General features: G+C 23.9%; 1 protein-coding gene across 2 annotated transcripts; it reads left to right on the top strand.

Moving 5' to 3' along the window:
* Positions 1–18,674: 18,674 nt before the first annotated feature.
* Positions 18,675–19,885, top strand: LOC110673716 (uncharacterized). Of its 2 annotated transcripts, none has more exons than XM_058135222.1 (2): positions 18,675–18,874; positions 18,998–19,885. In XM_058135222.1, the coding sequence occupies exon 2, from the start codon at positions 19,031–19,033 to the stop codon at positions 19,748–19,750; it is 720 nt and encodes a 239-aa protein (XP_057991205.1). In that variant the 5' UTR covers positions 18,675–18,874; positions 18,998–19,030; the 3' UTR covers positions 19,751–19,885. The 2 variants fall into 2 exon arrangements, with proteins under 2 accessions (XP_057991205.1, XP_021692570.2); XM_021836878.2 differs by having other exon boundaries at positions 18,675–18,879.
* Positions 19,886–21,237: the final 1,352 nt, after the last annotated feature.

The following is a 21,237-nucleotide window of genomic DNA, read 5'->3' as shown; positions in this document are numbered from 1 at the left end:
TTTGCTATTTTTTTCATCCTTTTATTGTTATATAAAATAAAATCAAATAATTTAAAAATAATAAAAATTAATCTATTAATTAACTTATTTCAAAATTGAAAATTAAGTGATATATTATCAAATACAAAATTATAGGATTACTATTAAAAAATTTATATATTAATACTTGAAATAAAATTAACTATTTATTTAAATATTTTGAATTTCAACCACTAAATCTTATTTGATACTGAAAAATAATTATTAAGAAAATAAATTTTTAATTAAATTTTCAATTATATTATAAAGGGTGAATTATTTTTCAAAAAATTATATTATGATACATATTTAAATCATTATTGACTAGAAACTATTTATGAAATTTAAACATTTAATTTTTAAAAATAATTTTTTATATTTAAAATTAAAAAAATTTAATAATAATAATTTAAAAAATGGCCACATGATATATCCTTTTATTGGTATATAACAACTAATTTGCAAAAAAAAAAAAATAATTTATTAAAGAATTTATTCAATATTTAAAAATTAAATGTAGATTATAAATATAAAATTATTTCAATTATTATTAAAAATTTATATATTAACACTTAAAATAAATTTACAATTAATTATTTTCTAAAACATTTATAATTAATATATTTCTCCATATTTTATATTTTTATAATTATATTATAAAATTTTATCATTAATAAAATTTTATAATATAATTATAAAAATATAAAATATGGAGAAATATATATGAAATCATATTATCAATAAATAAATAACTAAATAATCTGCATAACACTCGAGTAAAACAACTAATTAGAATCAATATGATAGAAAGTATTTTAATTTTTTAAAAAATAAGTTTTAGTTTTTTTTTTTTATTTATTGTTTTGATTACCATGCATATGGCCAAATTACGGGTCTGATCACTTATAGGAAATTGGAGTAATATTTTAGAAAATTTAAAAAAAAAATTAAAAAACATAATTTTGTGTTTACACGTGCTAATTTTTCAAATGAAGAACTGGAAAATCAATTTTTAAGTTATTTTTCAAAATTTAATTAAGATTTAGAAGTTGTTTTCCACTATTTTCCATTTTATAACAAATTAAAATTTCTATTTTTCAACTATTTTTCAAATAAAAAAATGACCTTTTAAACTAAAATTATACTATAATTTTTTATAATTAAAATTGAATAATTATTTTAAAAATATTTATTTATAGTAATAAAATATTTTATTATTATAAGATAAATGTGTAACATATATTAAAAAATTTTAAAAATAAAATAAGTTTTAACATATATTTTATAATAATTTATTTTTTAATTATAAAATATATGGATAATTTTTTATCTTTTTGAATTAAAAAATTATTTTCTATTATTTGCATGTGAATACACTTTCCATTTTTTCTTTACTTTTTATACAAAACAAAAATTGAATTTTTTTAAAAAATGAAAAATGAAAAATAGAAAACTATTTTCCTTAAGTAAACATGCCGCTAAACTCCTTAATAAGAATTAAAAAAAAAACTAACAAAGAAAAATCTACTTTTAAGAAAAATTATTATCAAGAGATATCATATATATATATATATAAGTTAATTTTTTATTTATTATTTTATATTTATTTTTAACTTATTTAAAAATAAATAATCTATTGTACGATTAAATATAATAAATTTAACTTTCCAACCGAATCAAAGACAAATTATTCATCCTTGTAAAAAAAAAAAAAAAGATGATTATTCATATGAAAACTAAATTCAAAGGGCTTTAAAATATTTTTCTTGCAATACAATCTTACATGTAAAGAATCCAACGTACCATACATATAATACGGAGAATACATTAATTTATTCAGAAACTAAGCAACTTGGAGCAATATTGGGAAACTTTATAGGTTTTGGATAAGGAATATTATGAAAGAAGTGAACATCTACGTGTATTTTGACTCCATAGCAAGAAAAGCTCTTATGCATTGCCTCCACATACAGAAATTAAAGTTGATAAAAAATATATATATATTTATATCTTAAAAGTGTTATTCAAAGAGCAAAATTTATGAAGAAGATAAATGCTTTGGTGATTTAGTATATATGCTTTGCATGATCATAAAGTTTTTTTTTTTTTTTATGACTCAGATTTTCTTGTTTTTAAGGATCTTATGACTCGGAAATTAAGTTATTAAATATATATATATAAAATAAAATACTTTTGCTTTTGTGATTCAAAAGGAATGGAAACAAATGTGAAATGTTTCTAAAAAGATAAGAAAATATCTTTATATAATCAGCAAACATTGGACGTAAAAAGATAAGTAAATTACTTTATACAAAGGCCTAATTAATTATTAAAAAAATAAAATGCTAAAATTTTTTTGTTTTTATTGATTTTATCTTGAATTTTTAATTTTAGTAATTGCATGTTTTAAGTTTTTTAACTTTTGGAATTCTACCACTTGTGTAAAATCGATCAAATCACATGGGAAAGTTGCTGAAATAGCAATTTAATTAAGACAACTAGCTATATTAGCAACTATTTAAAAAAAAAAATAGTCTTGTTCCTAAGAGAGTGTTTGGCTTAACTTATGAAAATTAATTTATAAATACCTAATAAGTGACTGATAATCAATTAATGTGTTTAGTAAAAAATTAATTTATAAGCGTATTTATTTTTAAAATGATTAAAAAGGATATTAAATGAGATTTATAATAAAATTTTAAAAATTAAATGAGGATAATATAGTAAAATACTTGATTAAACTAATTTATAAGTATAAGACTTATGACTTATGAGTTCTGAAATGAAAATCTAGGTTCTCCCAGTTTATTTTTTTAATTTATAAGTTCAGTTATAAATTTAAAAATTATTATAAATAAACAGATCAACCGACTTTTAGAGCTTATTAACTGATTTGATAAAAACTCTTCTAAATGCAGTATTTCATGCAAAGAAGAGCCTGGGAGCCCCATTAGCTACTGTACCATGTATGCTGTAGCAAATGACTTGATCGTTTGTGTGTGTATGTATATATATATTGTTGACATAATTTACAATTTATAAAATACATTCTTTTACTTTTTAATATTCATTATGTTGTTATTTAATGAATTTAGAGTAAAATTAAAGTTGATGAGACAAGTGTGTTTTGTAAAAGAAATTATAAAATATTATAATTATGAAATTTTTATTGCATCAAAACACTATTATTGCTATAATATTTTTGATCGATTCTTTACTAAAACTGGCTATTGATAAGAGTCGTTGAGACTCCAAAACTAACGTACATATAGTTTACGATGCATGCATGTGCACGTTTCAAGATGAAATGGTGGAATCTCTTTGTTATGCTTTTGATTTAATATGTCTGGTTATGAAATGTTGTGATTTGTTAAATCTCTGAATAGCTTGAGGCTGCATAACATGTAGGATAAATCAAATGCTGTTCAGGTTTGGAAATTTATGCAGCGTTAGAATTTTGTTTAGTGTATACTCATTAAGTCCAACGTTCACACACATATATATCTTAATATTAATATTATTGATATAATATTATTTAAAATATCCGAATATATAGGTCGATTAATCAACTATGTTAAAGATAAGCATTCTATGTTATTCGAGATTCTGAATCCCGCTTCCCTCAACCGAATCACTTTAATCGGATTTCCCTCAATTGAATTATAATAGAATTTTATCCAAATTTTATATAAGATTTATTCTCATACTAGCTTTAATTTTCATAGACCATAATAATTATTATAATAGTACTTTTTAAAAATACAATAAAAACAAAATAAAGAGATACCTGGAGTGGATTTGAAGGTTCTCTCAATCATCTTTTGAATTTTGGAAAAAAATAAAATAAAAAAGTATTGATTAAGATATATAGGGACCCATAAGAAAGCATCATTAATTTCTTTTTGCCACCAATGAATAGAGCAAGATTTTGATTGGGATAAACGAGACCAAAAAGAATCAAAATTAATTTCTTCACATTCCATCAAACTTGGCTTTAAACATCATATAACAAGGATTGCATTATATGACCAACAATAGTGCCTATGTGATATTTTCCTCTTTTGATCCTATTAATTTCAAATGCATGGCCAATAATTAGATATTCTCTCATGAGTATATATATATTTTTTAAAAGGAGGCTTATCTTAATGATAATTGCATATTAATTTAAATAAAAATTTTATCTTGTAATAATAATAATAATAACAATTACTCCATCTATTTTTATCTATCATTTTTTAGAAGTTGATTTATTCAAAATTATTTATCATTTTGAGAAAAAATAAGAAGTATTAATTATTTTTTTTTACTTCTTATTTTTTTAATTTTATCCTTATATCTACTAAACACAATAATTATTTTTAAAATTCTCTAAAATCTATCTTATCGCATCTCTCTTTTGATTAGGTGAGAGAAATGGTAATTTAGTTAAATTGAGGAATATTTTATTATAATTTAGGTGGTTTAATTATTTCCTTAGTCACTGCACAAAAACTTTAAACAACAGATAAAAGTGGATAAAGAGTTAACAGAGACTAGGGTAATTTTTTTTTTTTGTTTTTATTAAATACACATAATTATTGTCGGGTCATCTAATGTAAGCTCTTATTCATATAAAAATAAGCTTAATAATTATTGCATTAAATATTTGTTTTGAGATTTGTGTATAATTAGTTAAAGTGTGTATATAAAGTATATGAATTTATATGCAAATATTTAATCTAATGCTTGATGAGCTCGTTCTCATATGACCTCGAGCTCTCTATAGCTTGGGTAGAACATTCAATCGGTTCGATCTTAATCGAACCAAAAAATTAATTTTATAAAAATGTCAATCAAAACCTAACCAGTTGATTTTGGTTCGGTTTGGAACAGTCAGTTTTAAGGCAAAGACCACAATGTAGATTTCCTCATCTCCAGCAACATTCTCTTCATATAACTTAATTAGAAACCCATTAACAATTCAACAATCAAAACAAACAAATTCATATAACTTAAACAAATCACAATGTCACATGAATAATTTCTCAAAAATTGTAATTTCAATATAGATCAACAAAAACTCTCAATCACAAGTTCCATTATATATTTAAAAATGCAAAAAAATAAAAAATCAGTAGCATGACTCTACAAACCCATAAGCAATGAAATCATGAACCCAGAACACATGAATGCAATCTAGAAGCCATGAACTTATAACCTAGAACTCACGAAATCAGTACAAATTAATAAATAAAAAAAGTCAAATCAATAAAGACACAGTCTAGAAGCTGTGAACCCAAAAGCCATGAATGCGAATTGAAAGTGTTCCAAGTTCATTTTACTGATTTCGATCTGCTAAAGACGTTGGAGACGAGATCTGGACTAGAGACAAGAAACTAAAAGCCATGGTTATTGTCGTGGATCTAGAAGCGTTTAGAGAGGAAAGAAGGGAAGGATTAGTAGAAATAACTCAAGAAAAATGAGAGATTGGAGTTGTGAATCATGGGTTTTTGAGATAATTGAAGGAGAAGTCTAAGGGTAATAGCGGCTAAAATGTTAAGGAGAAGGCCTAAGGTTTCATTTCATAAGCACGATATATATATATAGTTTGATTTTATTTTTTTGATTTTTTTTTTAAATTAATTAAATTGAACTAAATAACTAAAATTATATAAAAATTAAAAATGAACTAAGCCGCTAGACGATTAAAACAAATTAACTCAATTCAGTTAAATTTTTCAATTTGAAACAAATATTACATAGGCCTATCTATAGCTGCACTCTTATTATAGAATGAGTTTGGATGAGATATTTGAAGTTAAGACATTTTAAAAAATGGAAATCTTTATTATTTAGTAATTATTGAGTAATCATAAATGCTATTAATTAGGTTTTCTAGTACTGATACATTATTATATGAATTAATGAATCTGAATTTATCCTTTATAAGAGAATTTTTTTTATAATTAATTTTGATTGGAATTTAAATTTCAGATGTTATGATTTTAATTTAATTTTAATATTATTTTACTAAAAATAAAAAATAAAAAATTTAAATTCATAAATATGAGTTTATTGAAATATTTATTGTGTTGTTACGTTGATAACATCTTTGTGGCTATAAAATTAAAAAAATTCAAACATCGTAAATTATATTGTTTATTACATGAATTCATAATTGTTCATATAACTGACCATTGAATTATTTATTATTTTGTTTATATTTACTAAGAAGTTCATTTAAAGAGCTAAGCCTAGCTAATCTTTTAGATACCAAAATTAAAAATAAAATTATGGATAATTTATATCAGCAGAGCCGTAATATAAATTTAAATATAAAACTAAGTTCATTTTAATGCTGAATTTTCGAAAACTGAAGGGCTATTTTTTTTTTAATTTTAATAGAATTTAACTAAAATTTAAATATAAAATTTTATAATATTATAACTAAAATTATAATATAAAATTTTAATTTTATAAGTTTTGAATGGTGACTTGAATTTAGTATTTAAGAAAATTGAATAAAAAAATTATATAATAAATTTTAATCTATTTAAAATTAAAATTTAATTGTTATTGTAGAAATGATTTAAATAAGGCTTAAAGCCCAATTTTTATCGGGAATTTTTAATTTAGATACTTTTAACCTTTTGTTAAATTTAGTACACAAATTTTAGTTTTAGTTTAATTTAGCCTAAAAATAAAGAAATTAAGAAATAAAATTCTTTAGTTTTTGAGTTTAAATTAAGAAATTTGATGCTAAAATTAAGAAATTAAAGTTCTCAACTTTTTATTTAAATTAAAAAATTTAGTTCATAAATTTAAAATTTTAAACTAAATTAAATTTAAGTTGATACTTCGAAATTAATTTAAATAAAAAATTAAAAATGAGTAAATTAAACTTTCCGATAACCCCAGAAGCTAAATTGAATATTTTGTCATAAATATTATTAAATCAGAGTTGATTTGTTTTTTTTTTTTTTTTTTTTTTTTGGTTAAAAGGTTCCCAAATGGCAAGAATTGGAGCCCATTTTCAAGGGTTATTAATGTGTAAAATTGGGCTTTGGTTCTGCTAAATTGGGCTTTAGACTTCAGAGGAGAAGTTGGATAATTTCAAGCAACACAGGATTTTTTTTTCCCTTTGAAATTGATTGAGTTTCCATTAGGGTTTAAATTTATATTTTTAAAAATAATTTTATTAATTTTAATATTGAATTAAAGTTCATTGATGAAGCAATAAATAATTTTATTAGGGATAGAAAGGAAAATTAACAAAAGTAAAAAAAGAAATCCAATGATATGGTGGAAAGGGATATTATTTAATTTTTATTTTATATGAGAATTTTTTTGAAAAGAAATTAATTGCTTTTAAAATATTTATAAATTTTATTATTTTATTTGAATTTAATGTTAAGAAAAATAGATGTTAGATTGTTAATAAGTTTAAACGTTTAATGTATTTTTCTCATAGAGATAATTCTAATAACTCAGCTTCAAACTTTATTAGTTAATTTTTATTAATTAATCATTGTTCTTTCATATGTTACACAAAAGCACATAAAATTAAGAAAAAAAAAAGTCATAAATTGGAAAAACATTTCATTCAATTTTTCTAATTTTCTTATGAAAATAATCGAATCCAACTAAAGACTCAAGTTTTTAAAAATATAAATTAATTGAAGAAAAGCAGTTAAAAAGTCAAATTAAAAAACAAAACTAAAACAATTTGGTCGTATATGACTATAAAATTCTGTTCAATAATTAATAAGTGAAACATATTAGCTGTCTGCTCTCAGGTTGGGTAGTAAGTTAGAGAAGGGCAATCACTCATTCTTAGATTCAACATTCTTAAGACCAAAGAGTAGAGAAAAGGGGGAGAGGGGAGCTATCCGTTCTTGATTTCTGCTCTCGCAAACAACAGTAAAACAGTACTTTACTCCTAAATGTCCAGTCAACTTTTGTTTAATTTTTCAGTTATAATTGATTTTTTGGTTACTCTTCATGCTCATATATTGACTATGCGGACATGTTTTAGTATATAGAAATCATGACCTAGTAGGATATTTTTATATCCATTTTCTTTTACCCTTTGCTTTGATTTAATTTAGGATAAGAAGTAGAATCAGAGATTTAGATTAGTAATTAATTAATAAGTCTAATCAACAACTTTGATTTCTTATGATGGGGTTTAATTTTGTTACTTGATTAAGATCATGAGTAGATCTTAGTGGGTAAAATGGGTGTATAGATAGATTAATCACACAACCGATAAAGAATATCACATCTTTTACGCTCACACATATTTAAAGTGCCCATATGTTGGGGCCAAAGTGTAAGGCACTTTTGTGAATGAGGTTAATTGGATGCAAATATGTCATCACATCAAGAGGCTAGTTGTTGAATTCAAATCCAAGACCTTTTAAATTGAATGAGTCTCTCTTACCCAAGGTCAATAAAATACGAAGAACCTCTTGAAGGCTATAGATCATATCTATCACAGGTAGTAACATTTCTAGTTTTTTTAACATATATGAAAGAGAAATGATGATAATAATTATAAGATTTAATGAGTAACATTACAAAAAAACATAAGTATTAGGGATGGATATAGGGACAGATCAAAATTTTATCACAAAAATATTGATTAGAGACGGATCAATTACTGATATTTTATTAATTTGTCACTGATACTTTAGCGACGAGGGTTTCAATGAGGATTAAAATCCGTCACTGAAAGTCAATTTTTTAAATTAATTATGGCCATTATTGAAAATCTGATTACTAATTGATTTTAGTGATGGATCCATAACTAGCTTATATTATCGGCTATGTATCCATCAATTTGTCACTGATATCTCTCTTTTTGAAGTGTAGAAAAGTCAAAAGTTTGTGCTAAATCACAATTATAATTAATTCTTTTAATTTTTTGTTTTATAAAGAAACCTTCATGATTTATCATAATTGTAGCTAAAAAGCTAAATTAAATTTGAAAAAGTTAATGGTAACTTACAATATAGTCCATGAAATTTTATATAATTAACAAAATAATTCATTAATTTAATCTTTATATTTAAATATTTTTATTTATTATATAAAATATATTTTACATTTATTTTTAATTTAAATTTTATACTAAAAAAATCATTTTTATTGATTAAAAGATATTTTAACATCAAAACATTATATTTGTTATATAATGGAAATAATTTCCTTTTCATAACATCTAATATAATTTAAATTTGAAACTCCAACATAGCTTTTTTTTTTTTATATATTTTTATTTGGAGACATTTGAATATATCATAGGTTATCTGTAGGTATTTTTTAATTATAATTATTATTTTTAACACATTTTTTAGTAGAAAGTGTGAAAGACGGACTAAGAAACATATTAAAAAGATCTTTCAGCATGATCACAACTGAAATATATGTGAAAAACTTACGACATAAATTTTTGGATGTTTATAATTTTGTGATTTATTATTAATTAGTATAGTTATTGTTTTCTTGAGAATTTAGATTTTTAATTAATTTGTTCCCTAATTGAAATAAAAAAATAGTTATAATCGAAAATTAATTAATCAAGTATTTAATATATAATTCACAATAATTAAAATTTATATTTTATTTAATGAATGTCATAATTTATGTGGCAAATATTTTTTCAATTATGCATTCTTTTAACATTTGCTTTGTAAAATGGTACACTTTATTTATACATTTTATTTTTTAATACATGAATTTATTTAGCTTCATTCAAAATATAATTACATTAATTTTAATTAATAAAATTAATTTTTAATAAAATTTCAGTTAAAAAATATAAAATTTATTTTATATAATAAATAAAAATATTTATTTATTATATATAATAAATATAAAATATTTTTTTTAATAAATTATTTTATTAATCAAATAAAACCCATGTAATTTCTCAAATTTAATTTAAACCTTTATCTACAATAATGATAAATTACAAAAAATTTGGGTATAATAAAAAAAATTGGTTATAATTATTTTTAGCACAAACATTTGGCTTTTATTTCATTAAACCTAATAATAATAATAATAATAATAAGAATAGGGAATTGGAAAAGGAAAATCAAATAAGAAAGGAAACAAAGAGAAGGGAGGCATATGGGGCCTGCTGCTACCAACCTCTCGAATGCACAGTGAAAAAGTAAGGGGGACAAAAAGGGCCCAGTTTTCACATCATTACCACTCCCCCAAACCGCGTTTGTGCACGAATATTATTATAAATTAAATTAAATTAAATTGGATTAATCTAGAGTGGAGCTATTTTCACCCCTGCTTGACTTTTTTTTTTCTTTTTTTTTTAAATTTAAATGATAAAATTAGTTTTTACTTAAATTACATACTTTGTTATATATATTTTGAAAACGTCATGTAATGTATATATAGCGCCACCTATGTATAAAGTTTAAAAGTTGTCCTTGTTAGTTTGGATTAGCTCAATTACATGGAGAAGTTTAATTTAATTTAATTTAATTTTTATTCACTTAAGTTTAAAAATTTTAATTTAATCTTAATTTACCTCAAAAATTTTAAAAAATAAAAAAAAATTAAACTCCTTAACTTTTTATTTAAATAAAAAAAAATTTAATCCATAAATTTTATTTTTAAGCTAAATTGACCTTAAATTGAAAATTTTGAACTAAATTAAACAAAAAATTAAAAATAAACTAAAACTGAGCTTTTTTAATAAATGCAGGAGCTAAATTGAACATTTCACAAAAAAAATTATACTAAATATAAAATTAGGTAAACCTTCTCCCTTAAAAAATAAACCGAGCCTAACTCCACAATAAAAGTTAGTTTAAAGGAGGAGTTAGGTTTGGTCTATTTTTTCTCTATATCATATCAGAGTTTACTCTATTTTAATATTAAGTCACCCACATATGTTAATATCCGTAAACTTCACACTCTAAATATACATATCTGAATGTGAAAAAGTAAATTATTTCACGTTGGTTTGACTAAGAAATTTGTGATAGATATAAAATTTTAAACTAAATTTTAGAATGAAATTAAATACGATCCAATTTTTTCTACAAAATAATTTCTTATTCTATCAATGAGTTCTGTATCAATACCATTGAGTCATTTTCAACAGCAAGATATCGAATGCGAATATTAACCAGAACTAATGTATTGAAAGACAAGAATTCCCTCCTTCAACGGGCATTAGATGGAGGAGATGCCTAAAAACAAATGTGTTAATCAATGAAACTAGACGTTCATCTCTATTTTCTCAAATTAAGCAAAAGTCAATAATGGAGAAACCTAAAAACACTGCATTCTATCAAACTTGGAATGCATGGCCATGGTTTCCTAACCTTAGGTCTGTTTCCACGTTTGGAACATGCTTCAGTGTACTTGACTCTATTCCTTCAATTCCTTGTCATGAATAAATTTATAATTCAACCCTTTCAAATTTTAGCATTCAGCAGTTTTGATCAGATTCTCATCTTTTTGGATTTTTTTTTTTTGAGAAATTTACTATTTTATCCTTAGGTTTTGATCGATATTACAATTTAATTTTTCTATTTTGAAAATTAAATAATTTAGTTTTTTTTATTTATGTTTTCGTCAAAATCAAAAGCTTTCCATCTAATAATGTCATTAGTTTAAGTGAAAAGATAAACATACCCTTTATTCAATTAAGAAAAATTTATTACTTGGTCCCTATATTATGAAAATTGAATGATTTAGTCCATCACTTATATTTTTCCTTCAATTAAAATAAAATCAAATAATTTTTTTTTGTTCTATAAAAAGAATTCAAGAAAAAGTTTTAATACGAATAAAGTTAATAAGAATAAATTCTAGTAATTTTAGCAATTATCAAATAAGGGGACTAAATCATTCAATTTTTAAAATATATGAATCAATTTATATATAATATTGGTAAAAAAATTTTCTTAATTAAATAAATGATATATTTATCTTTTCACTTAAACTAATAGCAATATTTAATGGAAGAATATATGATTTTGACAGTAATATAAATAAGGACCAAATCGTTCGATTTTTAAAATATAAGAACTAAATCATAATATCAGTCAAAACCTAGAAACCGAATAATAAATTACTTTTTTTTTAATGTAAAATGAAGTTCATTAATCAACTAGCAATGTTATTGAGAGGAAATGACTATTTTATTTATAAGGTAAATTATTATTTAATCTTTAGATTATGTTAAAATTAATTATTTAATTTTTTATATATTTAAAAATATATGATTTAGTCTCTCATATTTGATTTTGTGGATTATAGGGCTCATTTGTTTATTTTTATCAATTTAATTATTAGTCATAGACAAGCAATGAGGAATAAAAATATCAATAATATTAAAAATTTGAATACGAAAATATTTAGATAAAAGTGTTTATTATTAATAGTAAAAGTTGAAAAAAACATTAAAAAAAAAAACAAAAGTACATGACAGGATCAAAATTTCCATAATTAACTTGGCTACAATACAGAATTAAATAATAATCTTCTCGATTTGCAATTGCTTCATTGCCCAAATTTTTCTGAAATTTTTTTTTCTTTAAGAAATTTTTAGAAATATTTTTTGAAAAATTTTTCTTAGAAAAATAATTATTTTTCATGGAAAGTTTTAATTAATTAATTAAGAGTTTTTTAAAAATTTCCTATTAACTTTTTTCATAAGCTAAATAGGAATTAAAAGATTTTAAATGAAAAGATTTTAGATTTGATCTGTTTTTTCTCTACATCATATCAGAGTTTACTCTGTTTTAATATTAAGCCACCTACAGTAATATCCGTAAACTTTATACTCTAAATATACATATCTGAATGTGAAAAAGTAAATTATTTCACATTGGTTTGACTAAGAAATTCGTGATAGATATAAAATTTTAAACTAAATTTTGGAATGAAATTAATTACGGTCCATTTTTTTCTACAAAATAATTTCTTATTCTATCAACGAGTTCTGTATCAATACCATTAGAGTCATTTTCAACAGCAAGATATCGAATACGAGTATTAATCAGAACTAATGTATTGAAAGACAAGAATTCCCTCCTTCAAAGGGCATTAGATGGAGGAGATGCCTAAAAACAAATGTGTTCATAAATGAAACTAGACGTTCATCTCTATTTTCTCAAATCGAGCAAAAGTCAATAATGGAGAAACCTAAAAACACTGCATTCTATCAAACTTGGAATGCATGGCCATGGTTTCGTAACCTTAGGTCTGTTTTCACGTTTGGAACATGCTTCAGTGTACTTGACTCTATTCCTTCAATTCCTTGTCATGAATAAATTTATAATTCAACCCTTTGAAATTTTAGCATTCAGCAGTTTTGATCAGATTCTCATCTTTTTGGATTTTTTTTTGAGAAATTTACTATTTTATCCTTAGGTTTTATCGATATTACAATTTAATTTTTATATTTTTGAAATTAAATAATTTAGTTTCTCATTTATATTTTCGTCAAAATCAAAAGTCCTTCTATCTAATAATGTCATTAGTTTAACTGAAAAGATAAATATACCATTTATTCAATTAAGAAAAAATTACTATTTGGTCCCTATATTATGAAAATTGAATGATTTAGTCCATCACTTATGTTTTCCCTTCAATTAAAATTAAATCAAATAAATTATTTTTTTTCTATAAAAAGAATTTAAGAAAATAATTTTAATACGAATAAAGTTAATAAGAATAAATTCTAGTAATTTTAGCAATTATCAAATAAGGGGACTAAATCGTTTAATTTCTAAAATATGAGGATCAATTTATAATATTGATCAAAATTTAGGGATTAAATAGTAAATTTTTCTTAATTAAATAAATGATATATTTATCTTTTCACTTAAACTAATAGCAACATTTAATGGAAAGACATCTGATTTTAACAAAAATATAAATAAGGACCAACTCGTTTGATTTTTAAAATATAAAAATTAAATTATAATATTGGCCAAAACCTAGAAACCAAATAGTAAATTAATTTTTTTTAATGTAAATTGAAGTTCATTAATCAACCAGCAAAGTCATTAAGAGAAAATGACTATTTTATTTACAAGGTAAATTATTATTTAATCTTTAAATTATGTTAAAATTAATTATTTAATTTTTATATTTTTAAAAATATATGATTTAGTCTCTCATATTTGATTTTGTGGATTATATGACTCATTTGTTTATTTTTATCAATTTAATTATTCGTCATAGACAATCAATGAGGAATAAAAATAATAAAAGTTGAAAAAATCATTAAAAAAAAAAACAAAAGTACATGACAGGATCAAAATTTCCATAATTAACTTGGCTACAATACAGAATTAAATAATAATCTTCTCGATTTGCAATTGCTTCGGTGCCCAATAATTAATATTTTTTAAGATGCAGAAAAAAAAAATATATATGTTGTATATCTTATTGTAATATTAAAAAAAATGAGAATTATTTTTTATTCTTGAGATTTAACATAATACATTAGTTAATTCATCTGTTTTTAAAGTCGCATATATATTTTTTAAATTTAATTTTGTTAATTAAAAAATATTTTCATTTAAAATCTTTTAATTCCTATTTAGCTTACGAAAAAAGTTAATAGGAAATTTTTAAAAAACTCTTAATTAATTAATTAAAACTTTCCATGAAAAATAATTATTTTTCTAAGAAAAAATTTTCAAAAAATATTTCTAAAAATTTCTTGAAGAAAAAAAAAATTTCAGAAAGCAATCTTCAAGAAAAAAAGATTGTTTTTCCTGGAATAAACTTCTCATCAAAAAAATTTTTTTTTCTCTGAATGAAGGGTATTTATAGAATCTTATATCTGTTATATTCGTAAAATTTGATACCCTGTGTTTTATTTTATTAGTAAGTATGGTTTAAATTATTAATTATTATTAAATAATATTAATGTGGTGAATACGTGATGCTGATATGACGACACGTAAATGTCACGTACTGACCACATAAGTGTGACATGAGCGTTATATAACCACTATATTTTCTATGTATCATTATGTTGACGCTACATATTCGTTACATTAATATTATTTAATAATAATTAATAATTTAGATGATATTTATTAAATGAAAAAAAATATATTAAATCAATAAAAATTAAATTATAATTTTTTATTTATCAAACCCTAAAATCATAAGGTAGTTTTTTTTATATATATTTTTTTCTGATTTTATAGTACAAGAGTCTAGGACGCTGACACAAATTATGATGTGTTAAATTGCAATTGGACCACTCAAAATGGTCCCACATCTATACCCCAAAGGCCAAAATTGTAAAAGAAGAAGAAGACTCAAAAGCAAGCAAAGCATGTTATTTCAGAATCTCTACCAAAACAAAACAAAAACAGTGTGTATTTTGCATCGGTCAAATTGGAAGCCGCTACACCTTTTTGCCCTTAAAGATAACTTTGTTTTCCAAAAGGGAATGCATTTGGATAGTTGATGAGCCCACCATCCATTATCTCCTTGGCCTAAAAATAATAATAATAATAATAATTTCATTGTTGATTTTTTAAGAAAAAAATAAATGAGATTAGATTAAATTATTATTAAATCACAAAAGTAAAAATAGCTTATAAAAAAATAAATTACAAGTTATTTATGCGTTAAATAATGTTAAAAAGTTATACTCGTCCTTCAATTATTTTATGAGTATTATTGTCTTTTATAATTTAAAAGTAAACTATTACTTAGAAAATTAAATATTATTGGGAAGTATACTTCTATGAAATAGAGTATTTTGAACCAAATAAAACTCTAATTTTCTCTGGTGTTTTGTGACTTATAAGAATAAGTTCTGTTAATATTTTATCTATAATATATTAGTTTGTTGAATTGAGAGTTGGTTAATTATTGAAATATAAAATGTGTACTTATATAGGAAATATAAAAGATTGCTTTTGAAAATTTAAAAATTAATTGAAAAAGTAAAGGATTGCTCTTTGAAAATGAAAAGTAAATTTGAATCTTTTGTGATTGCACTTGATATCCTTGAGCTTAAGTTTGAATTGTGAACAATGCTATTTGCTGAACTTAGGGATTTTCAAATCTTTTGTTGCCTTGTGAGCTTGTTGTTCTTGGGAAGCTTTGGCAAAACAACTTTCATGGGAAACTCTACTAAAATTTTTAGGAAAAAATATAATAAAAAAATATTATGTAATTTCGTGTTTTGATATATGGGGGGATTATAGTTTAATTTTTATCATATTAATATCTATGTGTTTTCCTCCGTTAGCAAATGTGATTCAAATTATTAGTTACTGTTAAATGATGTTGACACAGCGAATATGTGGCGCTGACATGATAACACATGGTAAATGTGATATTTATATGGCGCTCACATGATGCTTATGTGGCAAACACGTGGCATTGACGTGCTATTCATGTGTCACTATTTCAATGTCATGTGTTTGCCTATCAACACCATTTAATGATAATTAATAGTTTTAGATTACATTTATTAATAAAAAAAAATATAAAATATCAAATTAATAAAAATTAAATTATAATCTTTCATATGTTAAAGTGCAAAATCACATTGTTTTTTCTTTTATACTTTTCTTAGAATTTTATTGACCATCTCTGATTGGCTCACAATATTTCAATCTTTTGCTTTGCATTGCACTTCACACGACTGAACCACCTTATGAATTTGGGCCATGAGTCAAGCAGCATTTGGATTTTTATGAATTTTATTTAATTTTAATTTTGAAATTCATTAATTAAATACGCCTAAGATTAAAAAATTAATTCAGGTAATTTAAAATAATTACGTTACTCATATTTTGTTTCAGTAATAAAATATCCTTTTTTTTAGTCAAATGTAATTCCATTTATCGTTAACTTTTTGTTAAATTACTAAAATAACCTTAAATCTATTTTGAATTTAATAAAAAAAATTATATTCCCCAAGTTTTATTTTGTCAATAGTTTTTCAATATAAATTTTATATTTATAAAATATATATTATGTGCAAAATATAATAAATATATTTTTTATGGAATTACTGTAAAAAAAATATAATTTTCAGATTTTGTAATTCTACCCATACTATAAAATTGCCAATTAAATTCTAAATTTTTTAACTATACTAATTCTATCCTATCATTAACAAAATTGTTATCACGATAAGAAAGACGACTTGATAGGGTACAATTGATAAGAATTAAAAGTCCATGATTTAATGACAATTTTATAGCATGAAATAAATTTGTAAAAATTTAAAAAGTATAAACTTTTTTGGCAATTTACCTGTTCTATTTTAACTTATATAAAACTTCAAATTACTTTTAAAATTAAGAGTCAATTAACAATTCAATTTGGATTAATTTGATTGACCTGAAAAAATTTCAACATGAAAATATAATAAAATAATGATAAAAAAATGAGAGTGAAAATGATCTATATAGCCAACTTTAACTAGTTTCAAAGACTTAATTATTATTGTTATATATTTTAATTAATTACATATAATTTTTATAGTAAAAATTTACAAAAATTTATTTTTTAGTCTTTACATTATCCGAGGGATGACAACGTATAAAATACCCATAGAATTATTCTTTTTGAATTTAATTAATATTTTAAATACGTGAATTCATTTCAAATCCAATTATATTATCTGAATAATATTCGAACACATTTAAATTTATATATTTTAGTTAATAATCTGCATAAATATATTTAAAATTAACAATATATATTTTAAAATTTAATACTTTTAGAAGAAATTGTCAAAAAATATGTATTTTCATTGTCTTGCAATTATACCCTATACTAATTAAATTCTATACTTTTTAACTTTTATCAATTATATTCTATCTAATATAGTGTCTCCATTAGTGAGATAATAGTTTTATTAATGATAAGATAAAATTAATAAGAGTTAAAAATTTAGAATTTAATTGATAATTTTTATAAGGTAAAATTATAAAAATTTTAAAAGTACAAAATTTTTTTCCACGAACACACGCATACCAACTCAGCTATATTGATATGTGATTTTTGATAATATATAATTAACTTATAATTTATCCTATTAAAATTGTTAAGCCTCATTTAGGAGAAAATCATTTAGATGGTTGTTCTACTTGAGGGAGACAGATGATGCCCATGTTTGAGTAACATCTCAAATTTTACTTTGACTTGCACACGTGCAAGCAAAGCCTAATGGCACATGCAGCTCTTATATAGTAAATAAAAGGAGAGCATAGGCACAACATCATGAGAAGTTATTTTGGTGTATTGGAGCATTAAATTTTAATTTTTTTTCATATTTATATAAATTTTATTTTTTTTATAAATTATAGAAAAGAGTCATATTTATAATGAGGGAAATTTTTTTATTTAGATTTAATTTATCATAAATTTAAGATATAAATATGTTATTTATATATTTAACAGGTGTGTCTCATCGTATATTTTATATCTTGATTCATAATAAATAAGAAAAATTATTATACGAGTGAGGAGCACGTGATCGGTGTGTATCGTAAAATTTGGCCAATATCATGAGGATTTAGCTGTTATTTGGTCCCCACCTAGCAACATTGGCCGTTTCTTTTTGTCCACATGAAATCTAATTGCACAAATATTTGCACTTGCACTTGACATTTCCTTTTTCTTTTGGACTTTAGGGCATTTTGTCTAAAATCCTCATGTCCCATGATGGAAAAAAAAAGGAGAATATAAAGGAAGGAGTGCTAGCCACCAAGTACTTCAATTTATAGAAGAAGTTGAATGCCCACAGCTTTCTGTCAAGCCCTTTCTTCAGGTGATTCTAGTTAAGGAAAAAAGATGGACGATCATTGCAGTCCTCTTAGCTGGGCATATTTCTACCAAGGTGAGGTAAGTCTATTGTACTTGTTCTTGAAACTTTTGGGTCTTTATTTATTTTTTTGGTTTCTTTTACTATAATGTTGTTTTTGAAGAAATGGGTTTTTGCTAATTTGGTTGCATTTTGTAGGAAATTGAAGAGCTGAGACATTGTCTCTTGTACATGACAGAGCTAGAGGCAACAATTTTTTCAGCTAAGGAGGAGATGACAATAAGAGAATTTGAGATACTCCATCTCAAAGATCTTTTAAGTAGGACTATTGAAGAAAGAAACGAAGCCCAAGAAGAATGCCAAAAGCTACTGCTTGAAAAACTTGCTTCCGAACAGCGACTAGTGCTAACAGAACAGCAGGAGCCTCAAAATCTACAGAATCAGCTGCAGCAGCAGCTTCTACTGCAACAAGAAGAAACGCAAAAACTCAAACAAGAAGCTCCTCCTTCACTCCCTGGATCTTCCGGCAGTGAAGATGGTGAATCCAACAATTACATAACCCCTCTTGATCCTGGTAAAATCAAAGTTCCCTCGCAGTTTCGTGACCCAATTACCCAGCAACCATTAGCACTATCTCCACTACCAGAAGTGATACTAAAATTAGCAGCTGATAGGCCATTGCCTGAGAAAGGGAAGCTTCTGCAGGCAGTGAAGGAAGCCGGACCGCTCCTACAGACCCTTCTATTGGCTGGACCTCTCCCTCAATGGCAGCACCCACCACCACAACTAGACACCATTGATATTCCACCTGTCACCATTTCTTCTCCGACGGGCCGACTAATTCACCATGACTCTTTCAACAATTTGAATGCTTGCTTCAGCAAGAAAAGGGGTCCTGGTTCTTCTTCTTCATCTCCTAACAACAAGCATCAGAAGCTTGCCCTCCATTGACCATACTTTTTATTTAGTACTTAGACATAATTGTCATATATATGCCCATCCTTTTCATTCTGTTATACATTGATAAGGTAATCAGAATGAAATGGATGGCTAGCTATCATGTTTCAGTCTGAAAATTTTACTCTATTCTTGCCTCAGAATGGAAAATTCTAACTTCTCTAGCGTAACAGACAGATACTCGATTATGACAATGTGAAAATGGGTTCTGAATTCTCCAAAATCAGCTGAAAACTTTTCTATTAATCATATAAATTTATGGAGATTTATCCTTTTATCATGCATAGTTTAGATTATTTCTTTTAATTGCTTTTTCTTTTGCTTTTTCTGTTACGGTAAAGTAGAATAATGATTGTTAAGTATGACCATAACAATCAATCATAAATCGTCCCAGAGATTTTCCCTTTCCATGAACCACACCTACCATTCATGCTGAATATCTTTCATTATTAGTGCATCCAATTAGATCCCACTATCATGGCCAATTCTTTGAGCTACGCCAATCGCAAGTCATAAATAATTTACAAAAACATTGTCTTAATTCTAAATTAATTGGGATCAACTATACGAATTATTTTTCGTCATTCAGCTTTATTAAACACCAAATTTGAATCAATATCTAAAACTTGTAAGTTTTTTAATACTATTTTCCTTCACGTCATCTTAGGTCTCTCCATTTCTTTTCTCACTCAATCATCTACTAACTTATATAATTTTATTGAATTAAGTTTTATGAAATTATATTGCTAATTCTTTAAACTTACTTTATTGCATATTAATTGATTAAAAATCCCACATACAGCTAAACCCACGAAGATTAAAGGTATTTATTGTCCATCCAATAGAATAAGTTCTTGGGGAAGAAATTTTCCATGAAAACAATAGTTTTTTTCACATGGAGAAGAGAGGTAGAGGGTCATGGTCATTGGTTTGGTTTAGACCACAAATGCCACAAGTCAATGAAAAATCTAGGAGCAACACTAAAGACACGTATGGTTGGTCTACTTTTATATGACTGGGGTAACAATCGTCATGCTGTGCACATGCCTGTGAGGGCTTTGATTTACAAATTTGGTCCCACACGCTTTGCAAGATCAACTCCCTCAGCAAATTACAAGTAGTTAAGCATAGCTAAAGATTGGATTAATTTGTGGTGTTGACAATAAAGAGTGATTGTTAAAGCCTCCTTTGTTTAAAACATTGTTTTTAGAATACAGAAAAAAAATCCAATGTTGAACTATCAAAATTTTCATATTTTATTTATTTGAGTCTGTAATTTTTTTTTATTTGAATACATTGGGTACTTATTTAATGACATAAATAATTAAAATAGAAATTCATCAGTAATTGTTTGCTTCAAAAACAATTTTAGTTTTTTCACAGCTTACAATTTTACGGACGTATTAAATATAGAGTATATTGTTTAATTTATGCTCTAACTTCTAAATCAAATGACTGAAAATTAATTTATACTTCTCCTA

The sequence above is a fragment of the Hevea brasiliensis genome, chromosome 14 (assembly GCF_030052815.1).
Source record: "Hevea brasiliensis isolate MT/VB/25A 57/8 chromosome 14, ASM3005281v1, whole genome shotgun sequence".
NCBI lineage: Eukaryota > Viridiplantae > Streptophyta > Magnoliopsida > Malpighiales > Euphorbiaceae > Hevea > Hevea brasiliensis.
This window is presented reverse-complemented; position numbering and strand designations above follow the sequence as displayed.

Bases quoted from the DNA above. Each gene is read 5' to 3' on its own strand.
- LOC110673716 (XM_021836878.2), top strand. From the start codon at position 18,829: ATGGACGATCATTGCAGTCCTCTTAGCTGGGCATATTTCTACCAAGGT. The intron at 18,880-18,997 runs GTAAGTCTATTG...TGCATTTTGTAG, and splicing joins CATATTTCTACCAAGGTGAG to GAAATTGAAGAGCTGAGACA.